We start from the raw sequence: 22689 nt of genomic DNA on the forward strand, positions 1-22689 counted from the left end.
CTTGGAAATTTTGAAGAATTTGCCGAAGAATTTTCAAAGAATTTCTCGAGGAAATCTAAAAAAAATTCGACGAAACTCCGAAGAATTTATCGAAGAACTTCCAAAGAATTTGCCGAGAAAACTCCAAAAATTTTACCGGGTAAATCCCAAAAAAATTCCAAGGATTGGCGAATAATTTCCAGAGAAAATTTGAAAGATTTTCTAGAGGAAACCCTGAAAAAATATCGTGGAACCTGTAAAAAATTTGCCGGAGAGAAGAGTTCGAAGAGTTTGCCGAGGAACTTTCCAAGAATTTATCGAGGACCTTTTAATGAATTTCTTTAAGGAATTGCGAAGAATTTCCCGAGGAAAGTTTCGAAGCATATCGTGAGAAAACTTTCGAAGAATTTTCTAAGGAATTTTCGATGAATTTTCCGTTGGAATTGCGGTGAACTTGCCGAGGAATTTCCAAAACAGTTTCCCGAGGAACTTTCTTAGAACATTGCGAAGAATTTCCAGAGAAAACTTTCGAAGGATTTGATGAGGTAAATCCGAAGAATTTCCTGAGAATTTTAACGTAAGATTTTGCCGAGGAAATTTCGAAGACTTTCAAGAAAAGTGAAAAGAAATTACCGAAAAGATCCCGAAAAATTTGCTGAAGTATTTCCGAAAAATTTGCCGAGAAATTTTGAAAAAAATGCTGAGAAAATTTCGAAGTATTTCCCGAGCTAATACCAAAGAAATCCTAGAGAAAAAAATTTGAAGAGTTTGCCAGGGAACTGCCAAAGAATTTGCCAAGTGAATGATAAAAACTCTCCAAAAATTGGCGAATAATTTCTAGAAGAAATTCCAAAGAATTTCAACGGAAAATTCAAAAGATAATTTAGTTACTAGATAAAGATTGTCGCTTCGGTTCCCTTTGTTCTGCTGTCCGAAACATGTGTGGTATCAAACTGTCATTTCTTCATTGACATTTAGATCCTCTATCCTAGCCAGCAAAAGATGTTTCGGACAGCGACGACAGCGACAAACTTTATCTGATAACTAAAATATCTTTTGAAAATTCCGAAGAGTTTGCAGTTAAAAAATGCCAAGGGTCTTCTAAATAATTTCCCGAAGGAATTGCGAAGAACTTCCCGAGAAATTTCCATAGAGTTTGCCGAGGAATTTGCCAAGAATTTTCAGAGGAACTTGACAAAAATTCCAAAGGAAATTGCAAAGAATTTCCAGAGAAAACTTTCGAAAAAAATGAAAATTTCGGTGCATTTACCATAAAAAGTGCGAAGAATTTGCTGAGAAAATTTCGAAGATTTTATCAAAGCAATGTTGAAGATTTTTCCGAACCGAGACGGGTCAGCTTAGTGCTGCACTGCCGTTCTACGCATAATTGTCCCATGTACATAGGAAATCCCAGCAAACATGTGACAAATATGCGTATGACGGCAGTGCAAGTCTCGAAAATAACAACAAAAAAAACAACCGAAGTAGGGGAGACCGGGGCTGGTTGACCGAGTTTTGCTTTCGGAATATCTGTATTTTATATCGACTTTCCAAAAAACGGTTTTCACTGTCATAAATATACAAGTCTTGAGCAGATTTGTGACAAATTTTCATCCATGAACGCAAATTGAGGAAAAAGTTATAACAAAACAAATGCGGCGGGAAAATTCGGCCAACCAACCCCAGGGCTGGGGTAGCTTGGCGGAGTTTGTTAAAATAAATAAAACACATCAGATCAATCAGTGGACAATGTTTAGAAGTGGGAAAAATGTAGTGTTTATAGTTTTGTAATTTTAAGGCACGTAAAAAAATCTCAACTCTTTACTTTAAAACATTTTTAGTGAAATTTTTCCAACTCCCGCTACGTTCATGTCCTCTGCCAGAGTATACTTACATTTGATATTATTTGATCAAGCATTTTCTCTTTTGTCTATTCTGCTTTTATTGGGGAATTGGCGTTTTCAACTCGGCCAAACAGACCACACAAAAGCCGGCCAACCTACCCCACGAGATGTTTTAAACCAGCGGTTCCCAACCTTTTTCTTGATAGGTACCCCTTCATGTTTTTGTATTCATTGAGGTACCCCCTATTTTAATAAACTCATAAGACTATTTTAAAAGAGTGCTTTTGAACCTATTGAAAAGAGGCTTTTGAGCATCTTGAAATGACGTTTCTGAACCTTTTGAAAGTAGGCTTCCAAGTCTCTTGAAAGAATAATTTCGAGCCCCTCGGAAGGGAGTTCCCAAAGCTTTCAAAAGGAGGCTTCCAAGCCTCATGAAAGGGGTCTTTCGAGCCTCTTGAAAGGAGGTACTGAGGATCTTGAAATTACGTTGCTGAGCCGTTTGAAAGTAATCTTCTGAGCTTCTTGAAAGAAGAATTCCGAACCACTCGAAAGGAAAATTCCGAGCCACTTGAAAGGGGGCTTCTGATCCTCATGAAAAAGGGTATTTCCAGCCGTTTAAAATGAGGCTTTGGACATCTTAAAATGACATTTCGAGCTATTTGAAAGCCCCCCAAAGGAAGTTTTCGAGCGGAGGGCTTCCGAGCATCTTGAAAGTGAGCTTTTGAGCCACTTGGAAGGGGGCTTCCGACCCTTTCAAAAAGAAGCTTCCGACCAACTGAAAAGGTGGCTGGCTGAAAGAAGAGTTCCGAGCTCCTTCGAAAGGGGTCTTTCGAGCGTCTTGAAAGGAGGCATTAAGCATCTTAAAATGATGATGCTGAGCCTTTTGAAAATAGGCTTCCAAGCTTCTTGTACGAAGAATTCCGAGCCCCTCGATTAGGTTTTCAAACCACTTCCGAGCAGCATAAAAGGGGTTTTCGAGCTTCTTAAAGGTAGTCATTGAGCATCTTGAAATGACGTTGCTGAGCCTTTGAAGAATAGGCTTCCAAGCTTCTTCGGGGAAAAACCCGAGCCCCTCGAAAGGAAGTTTCCGTGCCACTTGAAATTTCAATTATTTTGCTTGGAGGGAGATTTTAAGTTTTTTTTTGGAAAAAAAGGACTGGAAAAAAGGCCTTTATGCCTCAAGGCTTTTGATTCTTCAAATTTAATATTTTAGTTAAGAAGTATAGTCTTAACATATTTAACAATTTTGTTTCAATGATTTGATGATTTTTTTGATCTTTTGTCCCATAGCCCTTCATGTTTACAGTCTTGGAATATAAATTTGTACAATTAATAAAATTTTACCAATAGATTTTTCTATTGGAATTGTAATACGTCCGCCATTACGCATTTTTTTCCGAGGTACCCCCTAGGGTCAGCGAAGTACCCCCGGGGGTACATGTACTAAGGTTGAGAACCGCTGTTTTAGACAACAATCACAATTAACAAACACAAAAGTGAGGTTACCCTAGAAACATTTATACCGTTTTGTAGGATTTTCAATACCCTTTTCAGCGTACCACGTTTTTAGAATTCTGATGAATATTGATTCGTGTTACAAATATGACATTACCTGACAATAAATTTCAAGACAAAATTTTCAAAACGACTTATCTGCTTTTGTAAACAAAGATTCAAACGCCGATTTGACGAATATGATAGCACTTCGACGCAAACCAACGCCACCAACAGATAGCCGAAACCTACATCTACCTGTTGATAGTGTTGGTTTGCGTGGGTGTGCTATCAGATTCGTCAAATCGACGTTTGAATCTTTGTTTACAAAAGCAGATAAGTTGTTTTGAAAATTTTGTCTTGATTTACTCACTCGCACCAAAATAGCAAAAAAAATGTGATACCTGTATACTTGAAATACCTGAAATTACATCCGTACATAAGCGATCTAATACCCCACCCAACTCATGATAATGAGCCTTAAATGTGCCTCAAAACAAAGGCCACTCGGTCAACCTGCCCCTTTGGCCACTCAGCCCCGGTCTCCCCTACTTCCTAAAAAAAACTTTTTATGTTTCAACAAATTAATAAAATAAAATTCTAAAAAAAAATCCGGCGGTCAAATGCAACACAATAATGACACGCTAATTCACGCCACCGCCGGCAAAAATGACTCCCGGCGTGACACTGAAAACGCCGTCGCCGCCAAGCAAAATCACGACAAAGGCCGCCGTCGACGATTTCTGGACCGGCGCTCACCTCTAGATTACCATAAGTTCCAAAAGTCATCAGAAGAACATTCGTAAAAAAAAATAAGCGGATCAAAAATATTGTGTATAACACCTAACGGAGCCGAGACTTCATGATGTTCCCAATCGATATATCATCATCTTTTTATCAACAGTTATTAAGGGGAAAAGGGGCAAGATACTCGCGGCGACTCAAGGTTAAATTGCGTAATGTCAGGACAGACGAGGATGGGATCTCGGTTTGAGGTATTACAGCCACTCATCCGGGAATTTTACGTCATGAACGGTATGGCGTAGCGTCGAGCTCGAGTTGTAATTCGTCAGGGCAATCTTCCGGATGGCCATAGCTTCATGTTGCATGGAACAATAAGACAAAGACGAGAGAAAAAACTGAGAAAGGTAAAAATAGGGGAATTAGACTTTTATGTCAGACGAGCAAAGAAATGCATAGATGGCCTGCACATCGCGATATAAACATAAAGGCTCGAAGAGTTTCCGAGAAGAATTTTTCAAGGAAATCCCATTGAATTTGCCAAAATGAACCCTAAGAATTTTCTTATGAAGTTTCGAAGTTTTTCTCGAGAATTGCATGAACTCCGAATGAAACAAAAACAGACTGAGGTCGTCCTCATTTGCCTAGAAAATTTTGGAAAATTTGCCGAATGAATCCCGATAAAATCTCAAGTAATTTGCCGAGGAAATCCCAAATAGTTTCCCAAGGAGATCTCAAATAATTTGCCGGGGAAATTTCGAACAAACTGCCCAGGAAATTTCGAGAAAATTCCGGAGAATTTGCTGAGGAAATAATTTCCGAGGAAACCGTGAATTTTTTTTAAAAAGAAAATTCAGTTCTTCGGAATAATTTCGAAAAAAAAAATTCCAAGCAAATTTCGAAGAGTGCGCCGAGGAAATATCGAAGAACTTACCGATGAAATTTCGAATGAAATTGAATGAAACCCCAAAGAAGGAGTTAGGAGAATTTTCTGTGGAATATGCTGAGTAAATGAAATCTCAAATAATCTGCCGACGAAATATTAAAAGTTTGGCGATGAAATTTCAAAGAGTTCGCCGGTAAAACCCTTGCCAAGGAAATTATGAAACATTTGCCAAGGAAACTTCCGGAGAATAAGCTCAGGAAATTTCGAAGATTGTGCCGAAAAAATACGAAACAATTTGTCGAGAAAATTTCTCAAGGAGTAAATCTCGAAGAATTTCCCGTGGAAATTCTAAAAGAATATCTCGAGGTAGTGCGGAGGACATTTTGTGGAATTTTTCAAGAATCCTCCGACGAATTTCGAATAATTTGCCGAGTGAATTACCTGATTTGCCGAGGAAACTTTTAAAGATTTTGTGGAGGAAATTCCGGTGAATTTACCGAGGAAATAATGAATGTTTTGCGAGCAATTTTCGAAGAGAGTGCAGAGAGTGCAGTATTTGCCCAGGAAATTTTAAACAAATTCCCTGAAGATTTTTCTGAGAAAATTGAGGAGAATTTGCCGTGGAAACTTTTAAGAACATGTATAGTAAAACCTGAATTATATCCCGAGGAAATACGAAAGAATTACTCCAGGGAGTCTGAAAAAATTCACCGAGGAAATTCCAAAGAATTTACTAGGAAAGTTTCAAGATTTTCACGATGAATTATAGGAAAATTTGCCGAAGAATTTTCGAAGAGTTTGCTGATTAGCCGAGGAAATTACGGAGAGTTTGCTGAGAAAAAAAATCAATGAATTTGCTCAGGAAACTCCGAAGAGTTTTCTGAAGAAGTTTTAAATAATTTTCCAAAGAACGAAGGAAAAAGTTTTCGATGAAGTTTTAGTAAATTTCCCGAACAATTCTTCGTTTTGGAGTATTTTCCATAGTTGAACAAATTTCAAAAAAAGTGAGTAGTGCGAAGTGGGTAGTGTAACGTCTCACTACTATCTACGCACTACTCATTTTTGACAGCGAGAAGTGAGAAGTGAGACGTCTCACTATTCGGCCAAATGACCCTTTCGGTCTAATGACCCTTTTGGCCTAAGGCCCTTTTTGTCAAATGACTCTTTCCAAACAGCCTTCGGCCTAATGGTCTGTTCAGCCAAATGGTATATTCGGCTAAACAGCTGTCGGCCTAAGTAAAAAAAAAGCTGTCGGCCTAGTAGCATTCAGCCAAATGGCTTTCGGCCGAATGGGTTTCAGCCAAACGACCCTTCCCCACCAGCGAAGGCCAGTTCTGTTTTAGATAGGAAACCAGCTTTCACCTTTGGCATGAAAACAAACACAGCCAGGACAAATTTTAAAGAAATGGAAAGATTTATAGAACTAGTGGATTATTATCACTTGTTATAAGACGAGCCAGTACAATCCCTCTCAACCACCACTTGATTGTAACTTTATATATTATAAATCCCGGCAGTCAAAAGCACTCCGCCGCCGGTTAAGATGACTCACGACAAAACGCCGAACACGCCGAGCAAAATCGAGACGAACCACGCCGCCGACGATTTCTGGACCGGTACTAACAGATAAATTACAATAACTTTAAGCTGATTATACAAAATAGTCAGTAATTTTTCATTGAGCTCCTGAAAGCTATAGGTTACCAACATATCTAAAGATAAAAACTTGAGCCGACTTGAAAGATCTCCATCCTGAGCATTGCCCAGCTATCGCTTTAACCTGTTGCCAGGCTAGATTTTGGTTGGCTTCATTTATTTCATTTATTGAGGCTTCGCCGCCAAGAGCCTCTGGGTCTGCCTCTGCTGCGATGTCCCGCTGGGTTCCAGTCTAATGTTTATTTACAGATTTCGTTTCCGCCTCTACGTAGAGTGTGGCCGAGCCAGCCCCACTTTCGATCCCAAATGTATGTTGCTATTGGCCTCTGGTGGCCCGAATTATATACCGCAGGCATCTGATCATTTGATTGTTCCCTTCGACGATTTTTTATTTGCTTGTATAACTTTACTTTATTCATCGAGCTTCTCATGGTTTCTACTATTCAACAGTCATTATCTCAACATAGTTAATAATTTTTGAAAGTAGTCTTAAAGTAGTTTCAACTAAATTCAATACGCTGGAATAAAATCGGTTCATTTTTAGCTCCCTGTGATTACAAACCCGAGAAAGTAGTATTAGATAGCACACCAAAATTTTCATTTGGAATCAGGCCGGAAGTAAAGATTCGTAGTGAAACTCCAGGTACGGTTACTTAAGTTAACCACGCTCAGCTTTTGCACTTTACTAACCTATCAATACTTATAGCACCCGGCACATACTCCCCGGAAAAAGTATTACATGACAAATCACCAAAGTACAGCTTTGGCCTTAAAGTTATCCCTGAAAAGCACGAAGAAACTCCAGCACCAGGAACATACCAACCAGAGAAGGCCAGTTCTGTTTTAGATAGGAAACCAGCTTTTACCTTTGGCATGAAAACAATCATTGAGAAACCTTACAACACTCCTGCCCCAAGTGCCTATGAACCCGAGAAGGCCAAACTCGATAACACTCCTGCTTACAGCTTTGGTATCCGGCCTAATCTGGAAAAACCGAACACTAACCCCGGTGAGTTTTATAACCTTTACTCTAACTCCACGTCAATCATATCATCCCCAGTAGATAGCATATCATAGACCGCCATTTAAAACCCGTTGTTTCACCTCCATCTCCGCAGCACCATGTCAGTACGAGCCCGAGAAGGCCAAGAAACTTGATCACTCACCCGCATATCCATTCGGCATGCGTATCAATCACGACAAGCCTAGCAATACGCCTGCTCCCACGGCTTACGCAGTAGAGAATGTAAAGTTAGATCATCACCCCGCTTACAGTTTTGGACAGCGAACGAAAACCGAAAAACCGAACACCAACCCAGCCCCGGGAGCGTACGCGCCGGAAAAGGCCAATCTGGACGGGGCGCCGAAGTATAGCTTCGGCATTCGACCGACAATCGACAAGGTGGACTCCGTCCCAGCCCCAGGGGCGTATTCTCCCGAAAAAGCCAAATTAGATAGCACTCCAGCGTATAGCTTCGGAGCGCGGATCAACGTTGAGAAACCAAGTGCCATTCCCGGACCGGGGGCGTACGATGCCGATAAGATGCAGGACAAGAATTCACCAGCTTATAGCTTCGGAGCGAGGACTACAGTGGGCAAGATAAGTGACATTCCTGGTCCGGGTGCTTACGATGCAGATAAAGTAGTGGATAAGACTCCATCTTATAGTTTTGGATTAAGAACGAATGTTGAAAAACCCAGCATCGTACCAGGGCCTGGAGCATACGATGCTGAAAAGGTAGTAGATAAGAGTACGCCGGCGTACAGTTTCGGTCATAGGACAAATGTTGGAAAACATGACAATATTCCCGGACCCGGAGCTTATGACTCTGATAAGGTAGATAAAACTACTCCTTCTTATAGTTTTGGAGTTAAGGCTTATGTTGAGAAGCCCAATTCGATTCCGGGTCCAGGTGCTTATGATTCAGATAAAGTTGACAAGGGAGCTCCATCTTATAGTTTTGGCGTAAGGACAAATGTTGAGAAACCCAATTGCATTCCAGGTCCAGGCGCCTATGATTCTGATAAAGTTGATAAGGGAGCTCCTTCCTATAGTTTTGGCGTTAAGACTAATGTTGAGAAACCCAATACGATTCCAGGTCCGGGAGCCTATGATTCAGATAAAGTTGACAAGGGAGCTCCTTCATACAGTTTTGGAGTTAAAACCAACCTTCAAAAGCCAAATAACGTTCCTGGTCCTGGAGCCTATGATTCGGATAAGGTTATTGATAATGGAACACCAGCTTACAGTTTTGGAGTAAAACCCAATCTTGATAAGCCAAATACTCTTCCAGGACCAGGAGCATATGATGCGGATAAAGTAGTGGATAAAAGTACTCCCGCATATAGTTTTGGTGTTAAGACAAATGTGCTTAAACATAATAATGTACCTGGTCCAGGAGCTTATGATGCAGAAAAGGTAGTGGATAAATCTACCCCATCCTACAGCTTCGGACTCAAACCCAATGCTGAGAAAAAGGATAACATTCCAGGTCCAGGAAGTTACAACAATGATAAGGTTGTAGATAAAATTGCTCCTGCCTATAGTTTTGGGGTGAAAACAAATACTGACAAAGTGAACAACACACCAGCTCCAGGCTCATATTCTCCTGAAAAATGTAAACTTGACCAAACTCCACAATACAGCTTCGGTGTAAAAACAAACGTGGAGAAAAAGGACACGATCCCCGGTCCAGGAACATACAAACCCGAATCGGTGAATCCTGACACTACCCCCGCGTATTCATTTGGAGTTCGCCCGAGCATCGATAAAGTTGACACCACACCCGCTCCCGGTAGCTATTCACCCGAAAAACATAAAATCCACAATCCGGCATTTACGTTTGGAGTGAGACCCAACATCGACAAGATCCAACCAACACCTGCTCCCGGGGCGTATAATACAGAAACGGTAAAACTGGACAACACTCCGGCTTACACGTTCGGAGTGAGGCCCAATTTGGATAAAATTCTCGTGACACCGGCTCCCGGGGCATACGAAGTCGAAAAGGTAAAACTTGATCATGCTCCCGCGTACCAGTTCGGAATCAAAGTGAATCGTGAGAAGGCGAACGATGTCCCAGGTAAAAGAAGCACAAAGCACGCTTTCAGTGTTAGTTTTTTGGTCGCAGCTACCAATCATTGTACAGTACACTTAATAACGGTTCTCTGTTTTAGCACCCGGAACGTACAACCCCGAAAAGTTAAAGCTGGATCATGCTCCAGCTTATACGTTTGGTATTAAGCATAAAGGCGAAAAGCTGAAGGATACCCCAGGTAAGCATTGATCTAGATTTTGACAAATTGAACACTATACTGCCGTGAATCGCATAGTTGTCCCATATGCATAGGAAACCCAGCAAAGATGGGACAGATATGCGATTCACGGCAGTATAGGGTAGGCAAAAGCTGGTCTAGCTTAAATATCAATTTTCAGGGGGTTGTTTTTCGTACAAAATCAGAATATTTATGCGAGAAAAGATAGCCAAATCGAGACTCTTACCTTATAATAGAGAAAGAAGAATCAGGAAAGGCCGAATTGGTTGTTCAAAATATCCGCCTAAGTTAAAACAGTCCAATGCAATTCTGCCTTTCGTGATTCTGCCTTTTGTGATTCCGCCTTTCGTTTGTTTCTGCCTTTTGTATCGTCTCGCCTTTCGTTCATTCCGCCCTTTCGTAATCCGCCTAATGTGCTTTTCGCCTTTCGCAGGAATTTGGAAGGCAGAATGAACGAAAGGCGAAACCACAGACAAACAGACAACACATTGAACATTTACTCATCAAATACATCGTCGTTCGAACACTAACGACATCTGTTGATTTCAGTTAGTTGGGCAAATCGCGAACCAGATGGCGGTAGTGAGCAAACGTCAAACTCAAGCAAAAACGATGCGCGCGCCACGAGTGATCGATTGGCCAACTAATGATTATTTGAATTGGCCAGTAAATCAGTGAACGGTGGAAATTTGACGAGTGTTATGTCTGTTTGTCTGTGGCGAAACGATACAAAAGGCAGAAACACGAAAGGCGAAATCACAAAAGGCAGAATTGCATTGGACGGTTTAGGCGATAATTTTGAACCACCAGATCGAATGGCCGGCCGTTTGATCTGGTGAATCAAAATGTCCGCTTAAATTGAAACAGACCAATGCAATCCTACCTTTCGTGATTCTTTTTTCTTGTTGTTTAGCGGGGAGACCTTCTGTAGCTCAACGATAAGACATATGGCTTTGCACGAAGCATACCATGCGGAGGTGAATTTCTATATGGTCTGAGAAGTTTTTGGGTGGCAAATTCCTTCCCCTCGGATATGTTACCTTGCCGCGGTGGTTCGGCTTACGCCATTAGCACTGAGATGGCAACTAGAGACATATCCTGTCGTGATGAAATCACTGTTGACTATTTTTATTTAATGCCGCGTCACCTAACTCAAAATGCCTTTTGAGCCGAACTCAAAATCGCAAAAAATGCAATTGTTACAAATATGCGATCATGGGCGGTTTATATGTCAGATGTTCAGTGTTTTTTTTTCACAGTTACCCAATTCTGGACGGCAAAATCAGAACTTTTTTTTGTATTCGCGATGCTCATGTGTCGCATTTGTAGTTTTCGACCTCTAGAATCGACTGGTTACCGGCGTTAGTTGATTGATTGGGAAAATTGGGTGTTAACGAGTAGTACTCATCGTACTCTTTAACAGAAAAATGGAAAACATGTATGTATATTGTAAAATGGTGCATACGTCACTTTTTCTAATTAAGGCAGCATGATACTGCCGCTACTCGCATATCAGTCCCATTTCGGTTTTCATCACTTTTAAGTTAACACCGTGAATAGCATTTAATTTTATCATACTTTCACATAACATGATAAAAAATGAGACTTTGTTCGGGAGAAATGTGAAAAAATACCAAACAAACCTTGGCTCATATTGAATGTACCAGCATACCAGTCCTATTAAGAATTTACATAAGTGTATTGCTCAAAATTCAATTATGTTTCCATTGATTTGAATCGTTTTGCATTAACTCATTGAATGAGGAATGACTCTGCAAAATTTCAACCAGATCGCTTTGAATTTATTAGATTTTTCTAAAGTTTTGCATGGAAAATGCGTTTTGAGACTTCATCGGTTATTATCTCAGTATGCGAAAAACCAATATGGGACTGATATGAAAGTACCGGCAGGATACTTCTGTGCAATGATTCGTCTTGAGACTGAACTTTTCATGCAATTTTCACCTAATCCGTTTAATTCACTGCAATGTACAAGTGTGTGCAATAGGGCAGTTCACATTTCAAAAATGTTCGAAAATTCCAACTCCCATATGTCTATTAGCATCATTTTGATAATATAGGAGTCCTGGCAAAATTTCAGGCAGTCGGTGGCCATTTTTTACCCTCCGCTGACCCCTACACCAAGGAAGTCCTAGGGACTTCGCTGGTAATGGACACTTACTACAAATTAAACTAATGTCAAAACGCGGATAATTAATATACAAACAAAATAATTAATTGGAAAATCCCAGTGGAACTATAGTTCCTTTTAAGGGATTTACAATTAGCAAACACAAATGAAATTAATGAAAGGATGATAACGTTCGTGGCTTTCAGTAAGTTTAATAGCTAAAAATAATCCAAGTCGTAGGAAAAACTAAAAAAAACCTACCATAGCAAATAGTTGACACAATTAAAGAATAAATTCGATTACGTTCCTTCTTATATGTTGTTTTAATTTAGATTTAAATATAATATAATTCGAGATGGCTTTCAAGTCGTTTGGAACACTATTGTATTTCAGAGGACCATGACATGAAATACGACTTAGCCCTAAGTTCGTGTATGACCTACTTCTCGGTAGTTCGTTTGCATACCTAGTATTTTGAGTGATAATTCTTCTTGTTGGTAAATTAATAGTGCAATGAAAATTTCGGTTGTGTATGATATTATGTATGAAAATTATTGCTTGCAAGTCTCGCAAGCCAAGGACAGGGATTACTTTGTGTTCAATCAAAGGTAATTGCCTATTTCCGGGGATTAAACCACCCGACTTGGACGTTAAGCCAACACTTCCAAGTGTACGTGAGTATTCCAAGTGTTGGCTTGAGAAATGGATTGCGAGTGATTTGACTATGCGTCCAATTTGGGAATCTCGAGCTCGTTCAGTAGCCGCTAGGTTGCGAAGGCCGACGGAGGTCGTAGCTTAGTTGGTTAAAGCGCCATTTTAGCGTACTGTAGGCTCATGGGTTCGAGTCCCATCGAAGGGAAAGTAGTTACCTCCAATACATTTTCCAAAATCATTATCTTCCACATAACGTACATATTCACATATGAGTTTTCATAACATTACTTTGTGGTTTAAATCGTTGTAGAGAGAAAAAGTGGGGAACAGTGAAGGCAGGTTGTATATTATTTTCAAGCATCTGTTTTGAAGTGTTTGTATCTTCTTTATCTTTGATTTAGCGGCATGACCCCAAACAATTAAAAGGTATTAAATTATTGAATGAATACACGCATAGTAAAAATTTAACAAAATAAAAGAACGAACTCTTTTCATAAGACCGCATAAAGCAGAAATTTTGGTTGATATACATACATTATATGGATATCCCAAGTTAAACATGAATCTATATGTAATCCTAAGTATTAGAAAGCCTCAACTTTCTTAATCAGCAAGTTATTAACACTAGGATCAGTGTGCTGGAGGATTTTTTTCCGAAATGAATGAAAAATCATATATTTTGTTTTCTTTATGTTTAAAGAGAGACAATTACCATTAAAAAGTTGACAAGACTGTTGTTGTCTCTAATAACTGAATAAACACATGTATTTGGGTAAAACACCGCTGTGTAAACAGTTTTGGAGTTCCACGTAACTAAAAAATTCTCCAGATCATAATTAAAAATTTAAAAATAATAATGGTCCAATGATACATACTTCGTTGTGGGACTCCTATTAATAGACCGAATTCTGCTCCGGACATCATTTACTACTACGAATTGTTTTCGGTCGGTCAAATAGCTTCTTATCAAGTCACTCCTCTAATTTCATATTTGTCGAGTTTCTTCAAAAGTATTTCATGGTTGATAGTGTCAAAAGCTTTTTTCAGGCCAATCAATAATCCCCCAACTATCTTCTTCCGGTCAATTTCGTAGTTAGTTAGTCCATGAGCTCTTTAATAGCATTAATTGTCACACATCCTTCCCGGAAACCATACTGGTGCTTATATAACACATTGTTCAAAGTAAAACAGTTCACTAAACGACCAGTTAGAAGTTTTTTTAATACCTTATTGATAACTGATAAAGTTGCGATGGGTCGATAATTAGAAGGGTCAAAGACATCACCACATTTGAAAACTGGGGATACCTTAGCTATTTTCAGAATATTAGGATATGAACCAGTAGAAATGTTTGAAAAAGGGGTTATGTAATCTTTCAATAAGTAGGCTGGGAGACAATCTTGACCACTACTTCTATTAACGTCCAGTTGGCTTATTAACGTGCTAACTTCGCTTTCATTGGCGGGACGCCCGGTTGATCAAAATTAATGAGTTACCCACTGGTTGAGCTCAAATAGATTCCAAAAAGGGAGGTTGGGGATGTTTATTTGAATTCATCACGATTTGACAGTTGTAGGGAGACTTGAATAAATTTTAAGTTTTTCCCATACAAATTTTCATTTAAACATAAATTGACTTCGCGCCACCCCAAATGGCCACCGAATTACCTGACATTTTGCCAGGACTCCTATATTATCAGCGTACCATTGGTACTTCGCGTACCTGAAGGAATAAAATAGACCCCATCTCGCGGTCCTTAGCCTCTTACCCAGCAACTCCTATCCCTACCTCCCCGCGGTGCTGGCTGGGATACGAGCAACCTTAGGGAAGATCGGGTAACCAACCCCGGTGGGAACTATGGTCGTATGCTGACAGGGAAGGGGGGTTTGCTCCTCTCCGGAGGTGCAAATCTTATTGAGCGTCTGTTCTCCATGTCAGGATCGGCTCACAACAGCGTCTGTTCTCCATGTTAGGGGCGGCTGATCATCGTCCGAGTGCCAGCGAGGGACTCTAAGTGAAACTGTGCACCGGAAATAAGGAGGAATGGTCCTCCGGAAATTTAGGGGGTTTGGTGTCAGGCCCTGCAAGCCAGCCTTTAAAAAATCATAAGCAACGAACAATCAACAAGAGAGTACGGACCGGAACCATCGGCGAAGACCACTGCGACGAAAAGGGACTAGCGATTGGAAACTCGGTTCGTGGAACTGCAAATCTCTCAACTTCATCGGGAGCACACGCATACTCGCCGATGTGCTCAAGGACCGTGGATTCGGCATCGTGGCGCTGCAGGAGGTTTGTTGGAAGGGATCAATGGTGCGAACGTTTAGAGGTAATCATACCATCTACCAGAGCTGCGGCAACACACACGAGCTGGGAACAGCTTTCATAGTGATGGGCGATATGCAAAGGCGCGTGATCGGGTGGTGGCCGATCAATGAAAGAATGTGCAGGTTGAGGATCAAAGGCCGGTTCTTCAACTTCAGCATAATCAACGTCCATAGCCCACACTCCGGAAGCACTGATGATGATAAGGACGCATTCTACGCGCAGCTGGAACGTGAGTACGACAGCTGCCCAAGCCACGACGTCAAAATCATCATAGGAGATTTGAACGCTCAGGTTGGCCAAGAGGAGGAGTTTAGACCGACTATTGGAAAGTTCAGCGCTCACCGGCTGACGAACGAAAACGGCCTACGACTAATTGATTTCGCCGCTTCCAAGAATATGGCCATTCGTAGCACCTACTTCCAACACAGCCTCCCGTATCGGTACACCTGGAGATCACCACTGCAGACAGAATCACAAATCGACCACGTTCTGATTGATGGACGGCACTTCTCCGACATTATCGACGTCAGGACATATCGTGGCGCTAACATCGACTCTGACCACTATCTGGTGATGGTTAAACTGCGCCCAAAACTATCCGTCATCAACAATGTTCGGTACCGACGACCGCCGCGGTACGACCTAGAGCGACTGAAGCAACCTGATGTCGCCACTGCATACGCGCAGCATCTCGAGGCAGCGTTGCCGGAAGAGGGTGAGCTCGATGGGGCCCTCTTGAGGACTGCTGGAGTACAGTTAAAGCAGCCATTAACGACGCAGCGGAGAACAACGTCGGGTATATGGGTCGAAGTCGACGGAACGATTGGTTCGACGAAGAGTGCAGACAGATTCTGGAGGAGAAGGACGCAGCGCGGGCGGTCGCGCTGCAGCAAGGTACCCGGCAGAACGTGGAACGTTATAGACGGAAGCGGAGACAGCAGACCCGCCTTTTCAGGAGAAGAAACGCCGACTGGAACAAGCGGAGTGCGAGGTGATGCAACAGCTGTGCAGTTCCCAAGATACACGCAAGTTCTATCAGAAGCTTAACGCATCCCGCAAAGGACTCGTGCAGCGAACCGAGATGTGCCGGAATATGGATGGGAGCATATTGACGGACGAACGTGTGGTGATCGAGAGGTGTATGCAGCACTACGAGGAACATTTAAATGGCGCTAAGAATACAGACAGTGAAAGTCAAGGCAGAGGAGGAGATGTCTACGTCAATTCAGCGGACGATGGATGCCAACCAGCCCCCACCTCTAGGGAAGTTAAGGATGCCATCCAACAGCTAAAGACCAATAAAGCAGCTGGTAAGGATGGCATCGGAGCTGAGCTCATCAAGATGGACACGGAAAAGGTGGCCACTTGTCTGTACAAACTGATAGTCAGAATCTGGGAAACTGAACAATTACCGGATGAACGGAAGGAAGGGGTCATATGCAAGAACTTTCAAGCGATCACCATCCTTAATGCCGCCTACAAAGTGATATCCCAGATCATCTTCCATCGTCTGTCACCAATAGTGAATGAGTTCGTAGGAAGTTATCAAGCCGGCATTGTTGACGGCCGCTCGACAACGGACCAGATCTTTACTGTACGGCAAATCCTTCAAAAATGCCGTGAATACCAGGTCCCAACGCACCATCTGTTCGATTTCAAGGCGGCATACGACAGTATAGACCGCGTAGAGCTATGGAAAATTATGGACGAGAACAGCTTCCCTGGGAAGCTTACCAGACTGATCAAAGCAACGGTGGATGGTGTGCAAAACTGTGTGAAGATTTCGGGCGAACACTCCAGTTCGTTCGAATCGCGCCGGGGACTAAGACAAGGTGATGGACTTTCGTGCCTGTTGTTCAACATTGCGCTAGAAGGTGTCATGCGGAGAGCCGGGTGTAACAGCCGGGGTACGATTTTCAACAGATCTAATCAATTTATTTGCTTCGCGGATGACATGGACATTGTCGGCCGAACATTTGCAAAGGTGGCAGAACTGTACACCCGCCTGAAACGTGAAGCAACAAAAGTTGGACTGGTGGTGAATGCGTCAAAGACAAAGTACATGCTTGTGGGCGGAACCGAGCGCGACAGGGCCCGCCTGGGAAGCAGTGTTACGATAGACGGGGATACCTTCGATGTGGTCGAGGAATTCGTCTACCTCGGATCCTTGCTAATGGCTGATAACAATGTTAGTCGTGAAATACGAAGGCGCATCATCTGTGGAAGTCGGGCCTACTACGGGCTCCAGAAGAAACTGCGGTCGGAAAAGATTCGCCACCGCACCAAATGTGTCATGTACAAGACGCTTATAAGACCGGTTGTCCTCTACGGACATGAAACATGGACAATGCTCGAGGAGGACTTGCAAGCACTCGAGTATTCGAGAGACGGGTGCTTAGGACCATCTTTTGTGGTGTGCAAGAGAACAGCGTGTGGTGGCAAAGGATGAACCACGAGCTCACCCTACTCTACGGCAAGCCCATTATCCAAAAGGAAACTAACGCTGGAAGGGTACGATGGGCAGGACATGTTGCAAGAATGCCGGACAGTAACCCCGCAAAGATGGTGTTCGCTTCCGATCCGGCAGGTACGAGACGGCGTGGAGCGCAGCGAGCGAGATGGGCAGACCAGGTGCAGAACGACTTGGCGAGCGTGGGGCGTATCCGAGGATGGAGAGATGCGGCCTCGAACCGTGCATTGTGGCGTCAAATTGTTGATTCAGTGTTATCTGTTTAGATGTTAACTAAATAAATGAATGAATATTATCAAAATGATGCTAATAGACATATGGGAGTTGGAATTTTCGAACATGTTTGAAATTTGAACTGCCCTAGTGTGCATTGCTTTTGTATGGCAACTTGTATTAAGGGAAACCTGAACCTAACTATTTGTTTGGAAGTACATGTTCTTGGATAACTTGTCCAATAGTGCGATCAAGAAATCATGGTAATCATGATTTCAAACATCTGATTCCCGGTCGTCTTCTAAGCGATTCTCATAATCGTTTCACAGTTGTTTTATCCAACTCATCTGGTTTCGGATGGAGTACGGATGGAGAAAATGTACAAATTTTTGATTTACCAACTTCAATGAGAGTAAAATTTACAGATTCAGAAGTACTTCATAAGGAAAATCAAGCTAGCATGTTCATGCAAGTCACTAGAGCCCTTGCGTATTATATGCACTTCAAATAAGTTTAATGCAGGTGCTCTAGAGGCAGGGTAGAAATATTTCACAGTCAATGCAGTGAAAAACATGGATCTCAGTAGAATCTGCAGTCGCCTTCATCGTCGCCGTGGTGAGTGCGACTGAGTGTAGCCGAAAACTCATTTCCAACACCGACCATTCAATTTCGCATTCAGCCACTCACAAGTCGCTCTGACAGGCTGCTCAGTTCGCGCCTTACCGTATGACTGTGAGTGGCCCATTTAAACCCGTGGTGAATTTTTTCAATTTGCTGGGTGAATGTGTACATTTTGCTGTGGTAAATTTCATCTTCGCGGCGCAGTGGGTGATGTGAGTTCTGTTGTTTATTTTTCTGTCTCTCCGGGAATGTGAGGTTTGTTTCAAAGCAGGGAGAAAATAAAAAAATGATATAAAAAAACATCACCTTCATCCAGTGCTGCCGAATATTTACAAGCCTGCTCTAGGTTCTCCAAATTGTTCTGGAGTATACATTAATTAGTCTAACAGACCAACCACCCCTTGTATGAAACCCAAATCAACCCAGCATGTCCATACAAGTCCATAGAACCCCTGCGTGCTATATGCAGTTCAAATTACTTCAATGCAGATGTTCTAGGTTCTCCAAATTGTTCTGGAGTACAGATCAAATGGTCTACCAGATCAAGCGTTGGCTGGAACGCCGTTTTATCGGCTATCGCCCAAATCGTCTCGGAGCTACACAGAAGGTGGCGCGTGGACTCGAGGAATGGCTAGTTCAGGCGCAAATAAGAGGTGGTCGAAGGGTTCGGAGTCGGCTTCATGGGTCATACCGGTGCCCTGTGGTCGAACTCAATCCTTTTATGGAACAAGTGGCCGCGCGAAGAACAACATGGTATCGTCGCTTTCGCGGCGTCGGTCAACCGGGCGGGTTCCGAGCCCAAAGACGGAAAGGGGTCCTCGTCAAGGCTGGGGCAGGCGTAGGCAACGCGTCGTCAAGTCCCTCTGTGTGCTGGCGAATAGACCCTATCGCAGAGAGGCCAATTTGGGGTACACGTTGCATCATCATTCTTGATACCAGTCGTGCAGAGGGAAGCAGGCGCGAAGTCAACCCTTCCCACCTTATGAGGACATAGGGCGTGGTAAGGCCATCTGAAAAGCCGGCAATGCGCTGGCACGATACCATGGTGTTCTTCTAAAAAAGCGAGTCACGATGCTCGATGCTGCAAGGACACGCAGCTAATCTCGAGGGTGCGTTATGCACTGGCCCCCTTTGAAGCATTACTTTCTGGTTGTACCGAAGGGACGATGGGCTTGGCGGCAATGGAAACGGTTTAGCGGGTCGGGGATGCAGTCCTGCCTCCCTCGTTTGCTGTTGGAGGTGGCCCCTAACCCCGCACTTCCTGGACAACCCAGGATGTCTGTTGAGCAGATTCCCCCTCCATTGCTTAGGAAGAAAAAAAAAACAGATCAACCGCAGTTGGTATCAAACCGAAATCAACTCACCAGAACCTTTGCGTATTATATGTAGTCCAAATTAGTTCAATGCAGATGTTCTAGCTTCTCCAAATTGTTCTGGAGTACAGATCAAATGGTCTACTAGGTCAATCGCAGTTGGTATCAAACCGAAATCAACTCAGCATGCCCATACAAGTCCCCAGAGCCCTTGTGTATTATATGTAGTATAACTAAGTTCAATGCGGATGTTCTAGGTTCTCCAAATTGATCTGGATTTCAGTTCAATTGATCTAACAGGTCAACCACCTTTGGTATAAAACCGAAATCAACCCAGCATGTCCATACAAGTCCCTAGATTCCGTGCGTAATATATGCAGTTCAAATTAGTTCAATGCAGATGTTCTAGGGCCCTCCTTAGCCGTGCGGTAAGACCCCAAGTAGCACGCATGTGACAATTCAGTTGTTGCAACTTATTTGTGACCGAATACAGTCACATTGAAGTTGCTGCAACCAGATCTTTCGGAAATGTGCTGCTTGGGACGCGCGGCTACAAAGCAAGGCCATGTTGAGGGTTGCTGGGTTCGATTCCCGGTGCCGGTCTAGGCAATTTTCGGATTGGAAATTGTTTCGACTTCCCTGGGCATACAAGTATCATCGTGTTAGCCTCATGATATATGAATGCAAAAATGGTAACCTGGCTTAGAAACCTCGCAGTTAATAACTGTGGAAGTGCTTAATGAACACTAAGCTGCGGGGCGGCTTTGTCCCAGTGTGGGGATGTAATGCCAATAAGAAGAAGAAGAAGAAGATGTTCTAGGTTCTCCAGATTGTTCTAGATTTCAGATCAAATGGTCTACCAGGTCAACCGCCCTTGGAGACGAATCATTGCACAGAAGTACCAAGCGTCTCCATATGCTGTTATGCTCACATGCTGCTGAACAGTTTTCAACATCGCTACCTTCCGTTTCCCCTGGGAGGCCCATTTTTGCCTGAAAAACACGTATATACGTAATATCTTAGATAATCGTATTAAGTTAGTATTTTAACTTCTATGAATATTAGACCTCTTCATGTTTTCAAAAAGTATCAAAACTTCAACCAGTCAGCCCAGAATTACAATTCTTATGCCAAAATAAGCTTCCTGTCAAATTTTCAGCTAATTCGGATAAAATTTCGAGGTGGCTCAAGTTGATTTAGTGTTTTTGGGTTATTTTCAATTAAAAAAAAAACAACAAGAGATATAAATGCCGAAAACTATCGCAACAACCTCTATTCGGAAGCTTTAGGTGTGCTCTACAAGTCTTGTGAACAATGCGATTCGTTTCGTTCATGTTTTGACCATGTTAAAGTGATTTTCGCATAAAAACACTGTTTCCCTTTAAAAGTCGTTGTTCTATAAAACATAAAACACTAAATTGATTTAAGCCACCTCAGAATTTTATCCGAATTAGCTGTAAATTTGACAGGAGGGATATTTTGCATAAGAACTGTGATTCTGGGCTGACCGGTAGAATTTTAATACTTTTTGAAAACATGAAGAGGTCTAATGAATATGCAATCATGCAAACATAAAAATGACTTCAACGCTATTAAAGCGACGAACCTTCTCCAATTTTGTGACCAAATAATCTCTGAATTTTCCTAATCAATGAACTAACGCCGATAACCAGTCGATTCTAGAGGTCGAAAACTACAAATGTAACACATAAGTGTCGCGAATACAAATTTACTGTCGACCAATGAATTATGTTACTTGAGAAAAAGCAAACCAAATCAATAAGTTTGACCAGGAACCAGGTACCGACCAAACCCTTTATACAAAACACGGTTTACTATGGTTGAATCATGTTGATCACAGATGCTGTATGGGATAACAGCGCTTCTAGCGTTCTAATGCTTTTGATTCTACTGAGTATACGATCGCCATTGAACTTTTTTGAACTTCTGAAACGCATTTTGAGAGATTCTTTAGCATTTAGCAACCACTGTCCATTTTTTAGTTCTGGTTAAAAAAATCTTTCAAATATGAAGATTACTATATTTTCGTCGTTTTCTTTATAAGACGAGAATCAGCCCCGCTTCAATCGCCATCTTGTTATTGTCACAGAATTCTACAAACAGCTCACCTTTTTCATTCATTTCTCCGAGGCCATGACGTCCAATGGCACGCTCATAGTTCGTGTTGTCGAAACGTTCTTCGCACTGTAGTCGCCCATTCAGATTTTGATTTAATTTTTCTGAACTTTATCCACGAGGCATTCAGTAGAAATTCTCTATGTTCTGTAGCTCGACAAGATGCATCGTAAAATTCCTAGTCCGTGCTCTGAGTCTGGCAATGATTATTCCCTCATCAATTGGTTCCCACTTGATGAGTACCGCTTGTTCTTGGACTAAACAGGAAACCAACTCTGTAGTGCGTTGATCTCTCGAATAACCATTTCTCGACCTTTCTTTGTTGGTTCTCGACCGGTTTGTTATGTTTCGGGAATAATACGTTGTTGGCCCAAGGCTCTTACCGGGATAGTGCTGGTATATCTTCTAGGGAATAACATTTCATACTCAGCCGCTAAATGCCAGAACAGACGCTGTTGGAGCCGCACCTCAACGGTGAGCAGACGCTCGATCAGTCGGGTCCCACACCAGGACTAGGCTAGTCCGCCTTGAGCGGCACACGGTGGCTTCGATAGATAGATTCGATAGACATTATCCAAAATCAACTTTTTTTTTTGTACATAACAACTGAAAACTGTCGGCCCTCGTAATTTGTCCCGTTACTATCTTTGGTAAAATATTGAACTTTTCTCTTTTTCAGCTCCCTCGGCTTATCAACCGGAAAAGTGCAAACTGGAAATCGCCCCTGCGTTCACGTTTGGCGTGAAGGTAAATTGTGAAAAGTTCACTGATAGCCCAGGTAAACTTTACTTTTTATTTGCCCGTAACCCCAACCAACTGCCACTTAGAGCATGTAAAGAATTTAAATATCGTTCTCACAATTTTTCTTGTTTTCGTTTTCTTTTCAAAATTTTCCATTTTCTCGAAACACATATGTTTATGTTATGCTCACCACACCTCATTCGCTA

General features: G+C 42.1%; 1 protein-coding gene across 9 annotated transcripts in view; it reads left to right on the top strand.

The window, feature by feature from the left end:
• Positions 1-22689, top strand: part of LOC134213071 (uncharacterized) — a 105946-nt gene that overhangs the window by 67111 nt on the left and 16146 nt on the right. For 7 of the 9 annotated variants that reach the window (XM_062691614.1, XM_062691618.1, XM_062691619.1 and 4 more), the window contains 5 exons: positions 7145-7243; positions 7307-7609; positions 7719-9683; positions 9778-9876; positions 22422-22520. In XM_062691614.1, coding sequence (XP_062547598.1) covers positions 7145-7243; positions 7307-7609; positions 7719-9683; positions 9778-9876; positions 22422-22520 — 2565 coding nt within the window. The remainder of the gene's footprint in view (positions 1-7144; positions 7244-7306; positions 7610-7718; positions 9684-9777; positions 9877-22421; positions 22521-22689) is intronic. The other 2 variants (XM_062691621.1, XM_062691622.1) reach the window with 2 other exon arrangements.

Source organism: Armigeres subalbatus, chromosome 2 (genome assembly GCF_024139115.2).
Source record: "Armigeres subalbatus isolate Guangzhou_Male chromosome 2, GZ_Asu_2, whole genome shotgun sequence".
NCBI lineage: Eukaryota > Metazoa > Arthropoda > Insecta > Diptera > Culicidae > Armigeres > Armigeres subalbatus.